This window comes from Eptatretus burgeri, chromosome 15, assembly GCF_056783735.1.
Source record: "Eptatretus burgeri isolate ZD-2024b chromosome 15, Ebu_testis_v1, whole genome shotgun sequence".
NCBI classification, from domain to species: domain Eukaryota; kingdom Metazoa; phylum Chordata; class Myxini; order Myxiniformes; family Myxinidae; genus Eptatretus; species Eptatretus burgeri.
In genome coordinates this window covers 52,902,134-52,919,889 of record NC_140975.1, presented here as the reverse complement: position 1 = coordinate 52,919,889, position 17,756 = coordinate 52,902,134, and the positions used below count along the sequence as shown (strand labels likewise).

General features: G+C 42.3%; 1 protein-coding gene across 1 annotated transcript in view; it reads right to left on the bottom strand.

Annotated features, from left to right (window-relative positions):
* Window positions 1-1,071: 1,071 nt before the first annotated feature.
* Window positions 1,072-17,756, bottom strand: part of GNPNAT1 (glucosamine-phosphate N-acetyltransferase 1) — a 33,222-nt gene continuing 16,537 nt past the window's right edge. Inside the window, exons 2-6 of the mRNA XM_085855948.1 lie at window positions 13,335-13,472; window positions 7,912-7,974; window positions 2,898-3,025; window positions 2,577-2,638; window positions 1,072-2,405 (exon numbers count right to left, since the gene is read on the bottom strand). Coding sequence (XP_085712074.1) covers window positions 2,258-2,405; window positions 2,577-2,638; window positions 2,898-3,025; window positions 7,912-7,974; window positions 13,335-13,467 — 534 coding nt within the window. The 5' untranslated portion in view covers window positions 13,468-13,472 and the 3' untranslated portion in view covers window positions 1,072-2,257. The remainder of the gene's footprint in view (window positions 2,406-2,576; window positions 2,639-2,897; window positions 3,026-7,911; window positions 7,975-13,334; window positions 13,473-17,756) is intronic.

Here is a 17,756-nt window from a genome sequence, read left to right as displayed (position 1 = left end):
GGAAGAAGGATGCTGAAGATGGAGCCACCAGGCAGGAGGAGAAGAGGAAGGCCAAAGAAGAGGTTCATGGATGCGGTGAGGGCGGACATGCGGGTGGTTGGAGTGTCAATGGAAGATGTGGAGGATAGAGCGAAATGGAGATGGTTGATCCGCTGTGGCGACCCCTAACGGGAGCAGCTGAAAGAAGAAGAAGAAGACATGAGCAGTCGCACCAATGGTGAAAATTTTCTGTCAATCGGATAAGCGGTTGCAGAGAAAACCGAAAATTGGCACGGATGGACAGACAGACGTATAGACGGACAACCTGAAAACATAATGCCTCCAGTGACTTCGTCGGCGGAGGAAAAATTATTTTTCATGCCCACCAACTAAAAATGTTTTTTTTTAATAGCAACTGCACCAATTTCCTGGCAGGATGGTTGAAACAAACTGCTATGTCGAGAATGCAAGTTCCTGACAACAGTCATCTATGCTCTGAAAAGGTTATCTCTACCTGCTTAGTATCATCCAAGGCAAAAGGTGTTTGCTTTTTCTCAGATCTACAGAGATCACAGCTCAATTCATGCCGATATGAAACTCCCAAAATTCCAAGCTCACTGCTCCTCTCCACTCCTTCATTCCTCTCTTCTCCCATTTGCGGAACCTCCTTCCTTTCTTCTGTTTAATCCCACCCTTCCCTCCCAGGCTTCCAGTTGGCAGTACACCACCATCTCAGGTCAACCTGCACCCCTTCCTGTGATCTTTTATAATATCCTCATTAATCCCTTTTGTTGACGAGTCATCCCACCGCCCTACTGTCAGTGCGTTACCTTATAGCCTCTGTCACCTTGCTCTACCAAGAGCTTCGATATTGTCAACCAATAAAATGGCACAACCTGAGGCCCATGTCCCACTCATCAGGTATGTTCTGTGAGTCATACTGCTGTGAAACCTTTTGAACCAATCTGAAAGCCGTTCAACGCCAATATACGGCCATCACTGCTGCTAATGGGGATGTGCTTTGGAATTGGGTTTTCAAAACCTTCATAGACCACAAACTCGTGTTAAGAAGTTAATGTTCTGTACAAGAAAAACGATTTCAAGATCAAATTTAATGCGTCAGTGAAAGACAAGACATGTCCATGGAAACCGAGACAGGAATAAAATATATCTACCAAGTATAAATTTACATCATAGAACATACATTGCTAATTGTAATAATTTCATTTCAACATTGCAGCTGTACATGAGGCGAACGAGTTTATTCCTAGTTTAAAAAAAAAATGCATTTCACATTTTTAGGGCCCATCGTTAAGTATGCAAAGGAAATGGGGGAAAAATTTGAACCCACGTATTAGTATTGTCCATCCTCAAATTTACCTTTCTCCAGGGAGCAAAGTGAAAAAAAAATCAACTCCCATGGGGGTCACCTCACCCATGGACATGCGGATTTATAGTTGTAGTAGTAGTAGTAGTAGTAGTAGCATTGTCCATTCCCTTACACACACACACCTTCTCAATTTATCCACCTCATACATCTATGCAATCAATAGATCGGTCCTCGTCTTGTCTCCAACATGTTGGAATCATCCCTTTAAGACTATGAACTTGAAAAGGTCACACACATCTAATAAGACCGAATAACGCCGGGAGAAAAATCTTTAACCTGTTATTATATAACCAATTAAATCTCTTTCATTTGCATGGCCTGCAAGTTTGAGGTCGATTTGAAAAAAAAAAAAAAAATCCTAAGGTTCATTTTAGAAAGGGAATTGAAATAATATTCCATGGACGTCCACAAGATTATTCAAGTCGTGTTCCTGATCCACTCCACAGCGTCAGTAAGAATATAATTAGGAGCTAGTGTTGCTGGTGAAGGCTAATGGCGATCTGCGTCGGCCGACGGGTAGAACGATGGATGAAGTCAACAGGACGTTGATCGAGGTACGCTAACCACCGTGGGAAGTGAGGAGAAGCTGATGCAAACTTAAATATTTTGAAAAAAGAAGAAAAAAAAATAGAAGAAGAAACCATGCAATCTTCCAAAGTAAAATCTGGTTGTCGGATTTTACATCTCAACCAATAACCGACCCCTTGCCCTTGGTTTGAAGACCACTTTGAAAGAACATAGTTTCATTTGCCCCACAATACCCATTAAGATCTCATTCATGAGATTTCCTTCAAAGCAATCGAGATACTGAAAATATAAACCTGTGGCTTTGACTTCAAGGCAAGAGAAACGACGGATGAAGGGGGCAGAGAAGCCCCATCATAGACGTCAATGGCCGAATCTGTACTGCATGTACAATTCCTCCGAGACATTGTAGCCAAACCTCTCGTAGAAAGGCACCTTCGCAGGTCTGCATTCAAGCGTAACTTTGTAACATCCCAGCTTTTCTGCCAGGACGGTGAGTGTTGAAATAAGCCTGAAAAAGGAGTGAAAAAGAGAGTGGAAAACTCGACCTGGTGTCGGGCCGGCGAAATTCCTCAGTTGGACCAATGATTTCTCGTGGAATGGTACATCCCTTTGCTCTCGTAAGCTTTCCAAATGAGGTGTGTGCAGATTTACCGGCCAAATCATGTTATCAGAAACTTACAGTTTACCCAGTCCCTTGCCACGGACTGAGTTGCACACCACCACGTCCTCGACTCGACCACGCTGGGCAAAGAATGCACACCACGTCACATGATCGTTCATAATCCACTTCAAAATAGTCTACGGACAATCATTGCCAAACCCACAGAAAGTACGGACACGAAGGAGTTGGAAATGAGTTTCCATCACCACATGGATTCACCCGGATGTTTCTATGCAGCGAATCACGAGGTTGTTATCGCATGACACAAGGAACGTCGATGAACAAAACTCATATTATTCTCCCAAAAGATTAAGAATCTCTCATAGGGCATATACTCACCGTTGTGCATGCATGAATAAACTTCCGCTCAAGTATCAACAACGCAGTGGCCACCACACTTCCAGTCTGCGTGTTTTCTACGACCACCACGTAGTGGTTCCCCAACCTTTTCATTTCCTCAAACCTGTCTGCAATCAATCAAAATAGATTCTTCTGGGCTTGAGTAATAAAAGGAAACAAACAAACAACAAAAACTGCACGAGGAACGACTGCAGGACAAATATTCGTGATCAATTCAAACTGAAGGGGAGAAGGTTAAAAACAAAGGGCAAGTCATGATGCCACAAAGTGATTACCTCTGCCACTGAAGGTGGATGCCTCCATCCACCTTCAGTTTGTTTGTCTGGCTGTCTGTCTGTGAACAGGATATCTCAAAAAGTTGACGGATTCAGACAATTTTGTGGACAGGTTCGGTGTGTGACAAGGACGAACTGATTAGATTTTGGTGAAGATCCGGATCCGGCCTCTCGGTGGGATACAAAACGTAAACTGTTCAGCCTGGTGGAGGTATCAGCTCTACCGAGTGCCGTTCTACTTTTATTTTTCTTGCCAACTGCAATTAATCCAGCATTTTATGCAAACCAATGAAACCTCTTCAGGGTAAACTTTGGGCCAACATTTGTGCCACATAAGGGTCACTCATTTGACAAACAGGCACAGGCTGCGAAAATAAATTGCAATACACCTGTTCCAAGCACATTTCAATGTATACTGTATATTTATTCACCAGCATCTGTAAACCAGAATTGATGAAAAATAAAGAAGCATAAAGCACCCGTTTAAATTTAGCAATGAGTGGATATAATCATCAAGGACAGGTGATGGGGACGGTAATGGGATTTGACAGGTTGGACGGGCCAAAGACGAACGATCCCACAATGAACCGAATAAATTGAGACAACAACAATCCTGCAATGGATGGATTTACAGGGACATTCAGAGAAACGCCGTGCGTCATCTGCCATGGCAAAGCTTCGTTTTGACCGAGCCAAATGGAATGAAAGGAAGAGTTTTAAGTAAATAAAGATACTGTAAGTATCATTGCAAGACTGTTAATTATGCCGACGGAGTTTGGAGATGATGCACACAGCGGAGAGAGGATATCGGGAATGAAAAAAGAGAGACGGGGGGGATAGACATCCTCCTTTTATTTGTATTTAGATAAAGCTGCTCTCGATAACTAAATATACGGCAATAGAACGGCAGATTTAAAGGTCCGCAGACAGGCTTACGACAACCGAACAAAATTGAAGCTTATCGATCACGGGTTATAAATTTAGAGGTTACAATGCATGAAACGTGTTCTTGTCTTTTTGCTACTGTTTATTGTAATTGATAGAATAATATAATGAAACCACTTACCTTGCATTCAGTGAAAAATCTCAACTATATACGATGAACCTCTGATCCAGATTTTTAGTTTGTTTCCTTTTGCTCCCTTGCCATTTCTAATCAAGTTCATCAGTGTTAGTTATTTTATTAGCCCGGCTCCTGCACAGTGGGAGACATGCTTTTGCAATTGTGAGTGTCGAAGTGAGTGAGACAGAGACACCACATCTGCAATGACCAAGATGAATGGATTCTCGCCCAAATGTCGGCTTTACCAACTAGTACGTCCAGCGTTTTTCAATTGTAAACTTTTACTGTTTTAATTCGACTGGATGAATAATAACAACCTGCATCGATTTATGGAGAACACAAATTAATTTTAAAAATTTAGCTGTTGTTTTTGTCAAGTTCCGTTCGAGTCCAAAGCTGACACGGATGGGATTTGCATTTTCAGATGCTTTATAGTTATCTCATCTTATATCATCAATTTCAAAGGATTTCTACATGCTGAGTTGCTCAATTCTGTGTAAGCAGGAACTTCACAGGGGATAGATAGCAAAAATAAATAAACAAGCAGTCACAGACTGGTACTTACGAAATCGTCAACTTGACCTCTGACCTTGTCTAATAAAAGCTGTCTCTAGAGAAGGTAGCGACGCAAGCCAGAAGTTTCTACGATGAATCTGTACCAAACCATCAAAAATCATAACGTCGACCGAAGCAAAAATCTCCATTTCTCCACGCAATTATTTAATATTATTTTATCAAAGTCACAAAACCGTAATATTCGGCCATCCACCAACAATCTTTACATAATCCAACGGCTTAGCGAGTCAGGCATGCGACGATAACCTTTATTGGGATAAAGAATGACTTTTAAACACCATCTTTGTCGAAAACACCTTCAGCGGGCACGCGCAAAACCTTTACGTGACTCAACGACGCGTCTGCTCGAGCGCACTGCACCACGTGACGACCCGTGACGCGTCGAGTGAAATATTTTTTATACAATCTTAAAACGTTTCCAAAACATCTGATTTTTACCAGAATTTCGACAACCGAGTTTTAAGAGTCCTAAGCGATTGCAAAAACCGAAGACAAAATTAAAATCGAAGTTAAAACGAACTCGTAACGTCGAGCGAAGCAAAAATACTCCATTTCTCCACATGAATTTACGGAATTATGTTTGACCTCACTGTGAACTTGACCTTTGACCGATTTTGACCAAAATCTAATCAGCGCGAGCCAGTACCCTCCTGAATCACGTGGTGTAATTTGACATTGGTAGCTTCTTCCGTTCTCGAGTTATCGTGCCTACAAACAAACACACAAACAAACAAACAAACAAGCAGTCATAGACTGGTACTTACGAAATCGTAAACTTGACCTCTGACCTTGTCCAATAAAAGCTGTCTCTCGAGAAGGTAGCGACGCAAACCAGAAGTTTCTACGATGATTCTGTATCAAACCATCAAAAATCGTAACGTCGACCGAAGCAAAAATCTCCATTTCTCCACACAATTATACCTTAACGTAACTCAACGACGCGCCTGCTCGAGCGCACTGCATCATGGGACGACCCGTGACGCGTCGAGTGAAATATTTTTATACAATCTTAAAACGTCTCCAAAACATCCGATTTTTACAAGAATTTCGACAACCGAGTTTTAAGCGTCCTAAGCGATCGCAAAAACCGAAGACAAAATTAAAATCGAAGTCAAAACGAACTCGTAACGTCGAGCGAAGCAAAAATACTCCATTTTTCCACATGAATTTACGGAATTATGTTTGACCTCATTTTGACCTTTGACCGATTTTGACCAAAATCTTATCAGCGCTAGCCATCACCCTCCTGAATCACGTGGTGTAATTTGACATTGGTAGCTTCTTCCGTTCGAGTTATCTGTACCAAACCATCAAAAATTGAATGTTTTGGATGTTTGACCTCACTGTGACCTTGACCTTTGACCGATTTTGACCAAAATCTAATCAGCACTAGCCATCACCCTCCTGAATCACGTGGTGTAATTTGACATTGGTAGCTCCTTCCGTTCTCGAGTTATTGTGCCTACAAACAAACATACAAACAAGCAGTCATAGACTGGTACTTACGAAATCGTCAACTTGACCTCTGACCTTGTCTAATAAAAGCATGAATCAGTCAGAAGCCCAAGGGGAGCTTGAATTCTGAATTCATTGTGGTCTACGATTTTACACTGTGGTTTGCAGATAATAAGTCCCAGACAAAAACTAGATTTCTGATAAAAATTCCATTTTTTTGTTTTTATTTTTAAAAAAGTGATTCAGTACCAGCAGGATATGCCAGATAATAGGTGTATTACTTTTCAGAAGAATCTGATAAAAGACTTATTATATATCAGTTATTCATCGCTGTTCCAGAATTTCGACAACCGAGTTTTAAGCGTCCTAAGCGATCGCAAAAACCGAAGACAAAATTAAAATCGAAGTTAAAACGAACTTGTAACGTCGAGCGAAGCAAAAATACTCCATTTTTCCACATGAATTTACGGAATTATGTTTGACCTCACTGTGACCTTGACCTTTGACCGATTTTGACCAAAATCTAATCAGCACTAGCCATCACCCTCCTGAATCACGTGGTGTAATTTGACATTGGTAGCTTCTTCCGTTCTCGAGTTATCGTGCCTACAAACAACCAAACGAACAAGCAGTCATAGACTGGTACTTACGAAATAGTCAACTTGACCTCTGATCTTGTCTAATAAAAGCTGTCTCTAGAGAAGGTAGCGACGCAAACCAGAAGTTTCTACGATGATTCTGTACCAAATCATCAAAAATCGAATGTTTTGGATGTTTGACCTCACTGTGACCTTGACCTTTGACCGATTTTGACCAAAATCTAATCAGCGCTAACCACCACCCTCTTGAATCACGTGGTGTAATTTGACATTGGTAGCTTCTTCCATTCTCGAGTTATCATTTTTTGGATGTTTGACCTCACTGTGACCTTGACCTTTTACCGATTTTTACCAAAATCTAATCAACACGAGCCATCAGCCTCCTGAATCACGTGGTGTAATTTGACATTGGTAGCTTCTTCCGTTCTCGAGTTATCGTGCCCACAAACAAACAAACAAACAAACAAACAGAAACGGATGATTCATCAATATACGAAGTCATCAATATACTTAGGAAATCTTTAGATTTCGTCAGTAACAACTGTACAGCAGGATGCCGCCAATTCAATTCAAAACATGGTTGGACTAATTTTTGCAAGGTACCACAAATAATTAGAAGAGCCCTGCTATACCACAACCGCATGCTATTACAATCACTAAAATAATTCCATGATTGCCAGTGACTGCAACGATATGCAATTGATGAAAACAAATGTAAAATTCCTTGTCATTGAGGGTTAGTTTTTATCGATAATCATAGCTCCCACACGGTCGAGTAGTTAAGATACCTGGTTTACACCCAGGTGGCCTGAGTTCAATTCCCGGTGCGGGCACCACACTGGCAGGAGTTGTGACCGCCAGCGTAGTGACTCAAGTAAAATCAAGTGGCAAGCAATCAAAAGATGTACCCGAGTTTGCTCGATCAGACGATGATGATCATCATAATCATCAACATAGCAACCAAATGCAACAGATGAATTAACACACAATGCCCTCGAGCACCAATTGCAAGACTGGGGACTTACCAATGAACATTTCAGGTGACACGTCTCCAACATCGGTCAGCTGAGCCAAGGTGTTCATGAAACCTGTTGGGACAGAAAATGCATTTTTCAGAAAAATGAGAACGCAATCACTTCCGGTTCCGGTTTTAGAGCAGCGAGAGGTCTCCTTTGGGGCTCCCTGCTGACGTTCTCAAAGCTAAGTTTCCGGTTGTTATTTGTCCCGTTTAACTGTTTAATTTTCTCACCTACATGTTACTGTGTGTTGCTAGTTCGGTTTTGTTTCAAAAATCGTGCTATTTTGTGAGTATTTTTGTCGACGTTCTTACCTGTGCTTGAGGCCTAGGCCTACCGGTTCCACTCGGTGTTCGATCGTTTTTTTTTTTTTTTGTTGTTGTTTTTTCTCCCCATTACCTTCAATTTCTATCCTCCCCATTACCTTCAATTTTGATCCTCCCCACTTTCCAAACATCCCCCATTCTCCCAACTAATCTTTCTTATCTCAACAAAACAAAAAAAATAAATAAATAAATAAATACCCTACAACAACAACAACACGCTTACCTTCTCCCGATTCTGCTTCTTCTTCTTCCTTTTAACTTCCTCCTCGTCTTCTTCCTCGATTTTTTTTTTTTTTTTTTTTTTTTACACTTCCATGACCTAATCTGTTGAACTCTCTCATATATTAATATTAACAAAAAATATATATATATATATATATATATATATATATATATATATATATATATATATATATATATATATATATATACACCCAACAACAACAACACGCTCACCTTCTCCCGATTCTGCTTCTTCTTCTTCCTCTTAACCTCCTCCTCGTCTTCTTCCTCGATTTTTTTTTTTTTTTTTTACACTTCCATGACCTAATCTGTTGAACTCTCTCATACATTATTTTTAACTACAAAAACGATCTTATAATGCTTCATCTTCCTCTCTCACACATGTGGTACTCTTTACTGTTTCACAATGCACTACTCTTCTGCTATTTTAACGGACTGCTCTCATTTCGACCTCTCCTTCATTCCTTGCCTAAAAAATCCAACTATTACAGCGCTTCTTCTCTCCATGCTCTGAATTCGCCTTCATTGCATCCATCAAGAATTGTGTTAAATCGCATCTCTGACCTAAAACTTTTAAAAACCACAGTTTGCCATGGATGCTCGCTTTCCATCAAACATTATTTTTTTCCAACTTCAGTGCCAACTCACCCCCCTCACCCCTCACTCTCACTCTCAAAGCAACCATCCCACTCTTCTCCCTCCAAACCTCCCTCTCACCTCTCTCAAAAATCCCCCCCTCACCTTTCTCCCACCTTTCATCCCCCTCTATCTTCCTTCTCACACTTCCCCCCCTCTCATCCTCCAACCTGCCTCCCTCCACCGCGCTCTCTCCTCCATCTCTTCACTCTCCTCCTCAAATCCTCCACTGCCTTCTTCCTTGTCTCTTGTCCCCCCTCTCCCCCAGCACCACAGAGCCCTTTCACCTCCTCATTCGGCCCCCTCCCCTCGCTGTTCTGCAATACCCCACACTCCTTCAGCAACCCTCCTTACCTGCCCCCTCGTCCCTTGTCCTACCCTCCCCCTCCCCTCCACCTCCTGCACCCAAAGCCTCCTCCCCTTCCTCTTCATTAAAAGTGTGAACCTCAAATATCCGGGGCCTTCGCTCAAACCTTTCAGATCTTTCCATACAGGTTGCCACTGACAAACCAGACATTATCTGCCTAACAGAAACTTTCCTCTCCCAAGACGTGTCTGACTCCCAAGTATCTCTCCCTGGTTACTCCCTCTTACGGTATGACAGACCTGAGCCTCGTCCTGGTGGAGGTGTTGCTCTCTTCATCAAAGACTCTATTCCTCACTCTCCATGCACTGCTCTCACTCCCCCACACCCCCAGGAATACCTCTGGCTTCGGCTTCCCCTCCACTCCCACCTCATGTTTATATGTGTACTGTACCGTCCACCGAACAGTGATGACTCCATCTACACCTCACTATCCGAAAACATGGACCATCTTCTATCTTCTCATCCAAACTCTCTCTTCCTCTTATGTGGTGACTTCAATTGTCATCACGGCAGTTGGCTCGGTGTGGGTACCTCTCTCACCTGCCATGGCACCTCAGCAAAAGCTTTCTGCGACTCATTGGGACTGACTCAATCGGTCAACTTCCCGACCCGGATCTCAACCAATGGTACTCCATCTCTTCTGGATCTGATTTTGACAAATTTCCCTGACAATATCTACTGCTCTTCCTTCGCTCCAATTGGTTCTTCTGACCACGTCCTTGTCAAAGTGGACATCTCTCTGGCTGTTATCAGAGAACCACCTCACCGCCGTCGAGTCTGGCATTTCACTCAAGCCGACTGGCAGGGTCTCCGAGCAGCCATCAAACTTACAGACTGGTCTCCTATCACTACTTTCTCAAACATAAACTCATCCTGGGAATTCTTTCAAAGAAACTTGCTCTCCCTCATGCACAGATTTATCCCCTCTCGTGTTCAGTTGTCTTACCCTTCGTCCCGCCCTTGGTTTACTGAAGCTTGTGGCGAGGCAGTTGTCCTGAAACAACTTGCCTTTGCCTCATGGAAAGCAAACCCAACTGAGGGCAATCTCAGTTCTTTCCACAAAGCTCGGAACAAGTGTGTATCTACCCTCAGGAGAGCCAGAAAACAACATCTTTCTCATCTCAAGTCTGAACTCTCAAACCTCTCTCCCTCCTCAAAATCCTGGTGGCGTTTAATCAAATCTGTTTCTGGTGTATGTTCCCCCTCCATCCCCTCCCTTACCTCAAATGGCCGCACTGCTGATTCCACACGTGATAAAGCTGAATGTCTAAACTCGGTGTTTGCAGCTAAATCTTGTGTCCTAAACCCATCACTATCTCTACCCACTTTACCCAGTCGCACCCAACTGTCCCTGGACTCTGTATCCTTTTCTCCTGACAAGGTGGAGAGCTTGCTTTCAAACCTCGAGTCAGATTCTGCAACCGGTCCAGACGGCATCAGCCCACGTGTCCTCAAAGCCTGCTCTTCTGCTCTTGCTCACCCTCTCTCTGTTCTATTCACCCTCTCATTTTCCCAAGGTCATCTGCCATCTGCTTGGAAATCTGCTAACATCACTACCCTGCATAAAAAAGGTGCAAAAACAGATCCCTATAACTACAGACCAATCAGCCTTCTCCCAATCATCAGCAAGGTGATGGAATCCATCATCGCCTCAGACATGAAATCCTTCCTCTTCTCCAATGGCTTGATTTCCAATCATCAATTTGGTTTCAGACAAGGTCACTCCACCCTGGATATGCTGCTTCTGCTCTCCCATCAATGGATGGAGGTCCTCAATGCCAGACAGGAAATCCGAGCCGTATCCCTGGACATATCACGTGCTTTTGACACAGTCTGGCACCCTGCCCTACTCACCAAACTCTTTTCCCATGGTATTCAAGGCCATCTCCACTCATGGCTCGCAGACTTCCTCTCCTGTCGCAGTCAACGTGTGGCCCTAAATGGAGTTCTTTCATCCCCTCTTCCTGTGCAGGCTGGAGTTCCTCAAGGTAGCGTTCTGGGCCCTGTTCTTTTTCTGGTTTTCATCAATGATCTCTCGGACTCTCTGGAAAATCCTCTATTTCTCTTTGCCGACGACTCCACCCTCTGCCGTACCATCTGTCATCCCTCAGACCGGCAAGCAGCAGCTTCTTCGCTCACTGCAGATCTGGATAAAATCACAAACTGGTCCAACACGTGGAACATGTCTTTCAATCCAGACAAATCTCACACTCTCACTATGTCTCTTCGAAAGGACCGTTTACAACCCCCCCCCCATCCACTTTCTCAACAATCCTCTGGAAGAAGTCTTTTCTTTCAAGCTTCTAGGTCTCACTATCTGCCATGACCTTTCCTGGGAAAGTCACATTTCCAACCTCGCCTCAAAAGCCAGTCGCTGACTGGGAATCCTCCGTCGTGCTAAGTCCTTCCTCGGCCCTCTTGAGCTCCTGACCACTTACAAAGCTTTTGTCCGTAGCCTGATGGAGTACTGCTCTCCCCTCTGGGCTGGTGCTCCTGCCTCCCACCTTTCTCGGCTTCACGCTGTCGAAACCAGGGCATTTAAGATCATCGGCATCTCCCGCAATGAAGCTGAGTCTTTGGGCCTCTCACTCAATTACCGCAGGTTGGTCGGTGGTCTTTCTGTCTTCTACAGACTCCTCTCCAGCCTTGCCCCCCCTGCTCTCTCTGCGATTTGTCCCCACAACATTTCCACAGGGCGCTCAAGGTCCGCCAACAACCCCCTTCTGGTAAAACTACCAAAATCACGAATCACTGCTCATCTTCACTCTTTCATTCCTCTTTTTTCCCGCCTTTGGAATAAACTTCCTCACTCTATTCTTTCCCATTCTTCCCTCCAGGCTTTCAAAACAGCTGTTCACCACCACCTCTTATCTTCCCCCATCCAAATCCTCGATCTTTTCTACCCCTGATAATCCACCCAAGCCCACTTCCTTCATTTCTCCTGCTTTCCTTCCTGAAAGTCCCTGAAATGTCCATTTTCTCTTCGCCATGTTCCCCATCCCATCCGCATCCCTCTCCCTTCCACAGTTCACCTAATGTGTCTGTTCCCCACTGTTTTGTCCCTTCCACTCCCGCCCCTCTTGTCTCATGCCTCCTTGCTGTGAGTTGTGTGTTAGCTCTCATACGAGCCTCGACCAAGGTATACAAAAAAAAAAAAAAAAAAAAAACTGCGTTGTCCAAACATCGGCCCTGAGCCTTTGCTCTTGTTAAAGATTCAGTTGGGTATGAATTTCGGACATTTTCTTATATTACTTCATAGAATCTAAAGAGAATGGCAGGATATCACTGGCCATTTGAGCCAATGAGTACTGGCCAGTCAGTGCACTGGCCATTGAGCTGTCTTGCCTGGATTTGAATCTCCAAATCGCCATAAACTGCCATCCTGGTGTTTCGCTTTCAGGGTGATGCACTGATGTCAAACAAATACTCATATATACTTCATACAATTTATAGGCAACTCAACACGATCCAAAAGCAAGAGGTTTTGTCATCAGGTCAGGTCAGGTAAGGGAGCATGCGCCGGAGCAGCGCGTCGCTGCGTCCACTTTCCACCGGTACTCTAGGGGCCTCCGTCTGGCCATCCCCCAGGCAGATGCCTGGCCCATCTCCATCTCCCCGAGATGCCGATCAACCTGCTGCAACCACGGAGCACGTGGTTGGCCCACCGGCCTCCTCCACTCACAAGGCTCCCTCATTACGGGATTAATGTATACAAATCAGCTACAATTCATTCAATTGTAAGGAAAGATCAATAAAAATCAACGACAAACAATGCAAAACTTTTCAATGAAGCATTTTGTGTGTGCCGTCCATTGGCCGGAAAGAGCAGCGTTTTCCCAATGAATAACATCAAATAACACCTTTGTCGTAGTCTCGAGTGCAGAGTGGTCGTAGAAGTAGACCATTCATGTTTGACTCGCTGATAACCCCATTGTCGACGGTCAGGTTTCGAAGTAACGCCTCATCGAAGAGGGGAGTGTCGTTCAGTGCCATATTGTCTTGAAAATAAAACAAGGTGGAAGGTCGATAATATAAATGACACGTTTTCAGCACATGTTAAATCAAAGCAACATAAGGAAACTTTCCAAGACAATCATTAATCCATCCCTCAACTGCTTGAAGTTGAATGCCATCAAAAACGCGGATCGGAGATTTGTTTCATGGAAGGCACAAAACAAAATAAGCAAGTAAAATAAAGTTACTCGATCTTCAAAGTAATCTGTTAGCGAGTTGATAAACCTGAAGCCAGCACACAATAAATCATTTTCTATACACAGATTGTCCAAACGTAAACTTCCATAAACAAAAAGCTGAGTACATTCAGGCCATTGATGGATACTCTACAACTTTTCACAAACAGGTATTAAATGTGCTCAATATTTTTGGCCCAAGGGGTGGTGCTAGTACGTCATAAGTCATCCACATTTCCCTCAAAGTGTAAAACAGACAAAGCGACTGTTAAAAGGATCATGTAATAGACAGGTTCGAGCTGATAGGCATCATGTGCCTTTTGAACTCGATTTTATACATATGTATATATATATATATATATATATATATATATATATATATATATATATATATATATATATATATATATATATATATATATATATATATATATAAAATATATAAATTCAAGGAGAGCATCTAATTCGAATCTAAAATAAATGGAAAAAGAAAAGAAAAAAAACGCAGGTGTGTCACCCGAGACAATGGGGAAGCATGGTAATTTTGTGTACCGACGGACATCGAAGCTGATACACCAGGAAAAATAATCACAGAACTAACAGAAAGCATCCGTAAATGACAATATAAAGAAATGAAAATAAAGAAATGAAAAAAAAAATGAAAAAAAAATCAAATGCAGGTGAGTGACCTGAGACAATGGGGAAGCACAGTCCGTATGCTTTCACAATGTGGAAGCACACCATATATATATATATATATATATATATATATATATATATATATATATATGTATATGTATATGTATATGTATATATACATATATACATATATACATATATACATATATATATATATATATATATATATATATACATATACATATACATATACATATATACATATACATATACATATACATATATATATATATATATATATATATATATATATATATATATCGTATAGTGAATATTTAATAAATTTAATATTTAGCAACACAGGTTTAATAAATAATGGAGATGTAGACAGGGAAGTGAAAATGCAATTAAAGAATACTGAGATGACCAAACAGCGCTTAACTGATGATAATAGTTTTGCGGTTATTCTCAATGCTAACCTTAACACAGTCAGACCCAGTCAGGAACACAGGATGAAAGAGAACGAGAGTGTGCGCAGGTACGTGAATGTAGCTTTGTTGGAGTGACGAGAAATGTGATGCAGGCAGTTCTCGGATTCCTTTCCCAGTCCAGTTTGATCCTTGGCTGTCCGTTGCTGCACAACTCTGGCAGGATGTCCAAGGTTTGCTGTGCACGGCTCTCCTGATCGATATCCCAAGATGTGTGTGCTGTGTGTTCGCTCTCTGGGGGGGGGGATCTCGGCTGTGTGGCTTGATGGTCCCAGTTGAGTGGCTCACTCTCTGGGGATCCCGGGCTGTAATTGACCGATTGCTGGGTGCTCTGGGCTGTGCGCTCAATGGCTGGGTTTTCACTCTCTGGGCGTCCCAGGCTGCGAGGGATGGAGAGGCACTATTGTTGCCATCATATGTAGGCAGCTCTCTGACCTCCTTCTGCGCAAATTGCGCGTGCGCTCTCGATTGTGAGCTAGCACATGTGGCTACGCCACGTTTGTAAAACCCATGTTCAAGGCTTGACCGAACACCAGTGTGCCCTCCATGTTGAGGTGCAATGAAAGGACAATGGGGGCGATTTAAGATGCACACGGATTGGAGATAGGGAGAGATAGGGAGAGATGTAGAGAGATGTAGAGAGATGTAGAGAGATGTAGAGAGATGTAGAGAGATGTAGAGAGATGTAGAGAGATGTAGAGAGATGTAGAGAGATGTAGAGAGATGTAGAGAGATGTAGAGAGATGTAGAGAGATGTAGAGAGATGTAGAGAGATGTAGAGAGATGTAGAGAGATGTAGAGAGATGTAGAGAGATGTAGAGAGATGTAGAGAGATGTAGAGAGATGTAGAGAGATGTAGAGAGATGTAGAGAGATGTAGAGAGATGTAGAGAGATGTAGAGAGATGTAGAGAGATGTAGAGAGATGTAGAGAGAGAGAGAGAGAGAGAGAGAGAGAGAGAGAGAGAGAGAGAGAGAGAGAGAGAGAGAGACTGAGAGTGACAGGACATCTAACTGGATATTCCATTCTAATCAATGCTAGTCGGGGTTTACAAACACTTACGCTGACACTCATTAAGATATAACTACCGAATAATTAACTCATTAACCCCCAAGTTATTTTTGTAACACTGCACGTGCCTAACCTCAGACTCTTGCTGAGCCTCGAACATAGCTGGGCCAGGACAGGACAGAGATATATTAAAACAATTCTGTCCTATTCCAAAACCCAAAACGTTCAAACCATAGTGAATGTGTTCATGTACCTATTCTGTCAACCAGAATCCTTTCCTGTCAGATGCATCCATCCCCAAGGACTTATTTATCATTTCTAAATGGAATTTCAAAATGCAATAAAAAAATAAACATGATGCTGAGGATGAGCATTTTCTAAAAGAGATATACAACAACCAATAAATTATTGTTTTCAAAGTCAATGAAAGAGTGGGGCAACAGTTCCTGGCAGCTATTCATTGGCCACGGGGCCAGCATGTAGAAGGTCAGAGACTCGGCAATGTTTATTTTTGAAATGACAGCAGGCTAGTCTTGGAGCTTGGCAGAGATGGTTGGCAGCAGGCAAGCAGTTTTGTGTTGTTGGCTGGCTGTAGATGCTGGCTGGAGGTCTGACAGCAGGGGGAGGATAGCCAGCTCTAACCTAATTTATCCTTTCCTTTGGGAAAGAAAATGGTGAGTTTGGGAAATACTGGCTGATGTGGGGGAGGAGGGGCGGGCCCTACCAAGTTGGTGGAGAGGGTGACCAAGTGGTACCCACCTGGTCTCATAATTTGGGACTAAATGGGTCCTCCCAAAAGCCAGTTGCCCTATTCTGCCCTTAGCAGTGGTAGGCAGACTTTTTGTGGAGCGGAGGAGAGCATTGAAATTGAAACCCGAGTGCTTCGAATGAAAATAAGGCAATTCTCTACATGTACATCTGATAACTATAGAATTGAAAATAGCTGATTTGCATATGGGCTCTTTTTAATAACCACCAGATTTGCATATGTGCTCTTTTTTTCTTTGTTTTTAAAAACATACAGGGGACCCAGGGTCAGGTCATGGGCACAAAATAATAACAAAATTCTTCCCCCCTACTCCCCCACCCACCACTGGGGGAATGTGGGAAGATGACTTGCGATTTTCACCTGTGCACCTTTTCATTTCATTTTCTTAGGAAAATTCATTTTCACCTTTTCATTTCAATGAGCGTGTTACAATTACTAAAATGAGTGCGTGTTACTATTACTAAAAATGAGTGCGTGTTACAATTACAAAAATGAGTGCGTGTTACAATTACAAAAATGAGTGCATGTTACAATTACTAAAATGAGTGCGTCTTACAATTATTAAATGAGTGCGTGTTACAATTACTAAAATGAGTGCGTGTTACAATTACTAAAATGAGTGCGTGTTACAATTACTAAAATGAGTGCGTGTTACAATTACTAAAATGAGTGCGTGTTACAATTACTAAAATGAGTGCATGTTACAATTACTAAAATGAGTGCGTGTTACAATTACTAAAATGAGTGCGTGTTACAATTACTAAAATGAGTGCATGTTACAATTACTAAAATGAGTGCGTGTTACAATTACTAAAATGAGTGTGTTACAATTACTAAAACTAGAGGGGAGAGCACTCGGGAGAGTGCAAAACCTCCGCCGCCAATACTGCTGGGTCACTCAAGTGAACCTTATATCTTATTCATTAAATATGATGTCAACAGTGCTGACAGTTATAGTTCTTTTCTCCATTTTTTTTTTGGGGGGGGGGGTGGAAATCACTTAAAACATGTCGAAATGCAAAAAAATGAAATCGAAATTTTGAAAAAAAAGTTGCAAAAATTTTTTTTCTCGAACAATTTTTTTTTGGGGGGGGTTGGAAATCACTGAAAAAATGTAGAAATGCAAAAAAAAAATTTTTTTCTCTAAATTTTTTTGGAGGGGTTGGAAATCACTAAAAAAAAAAGT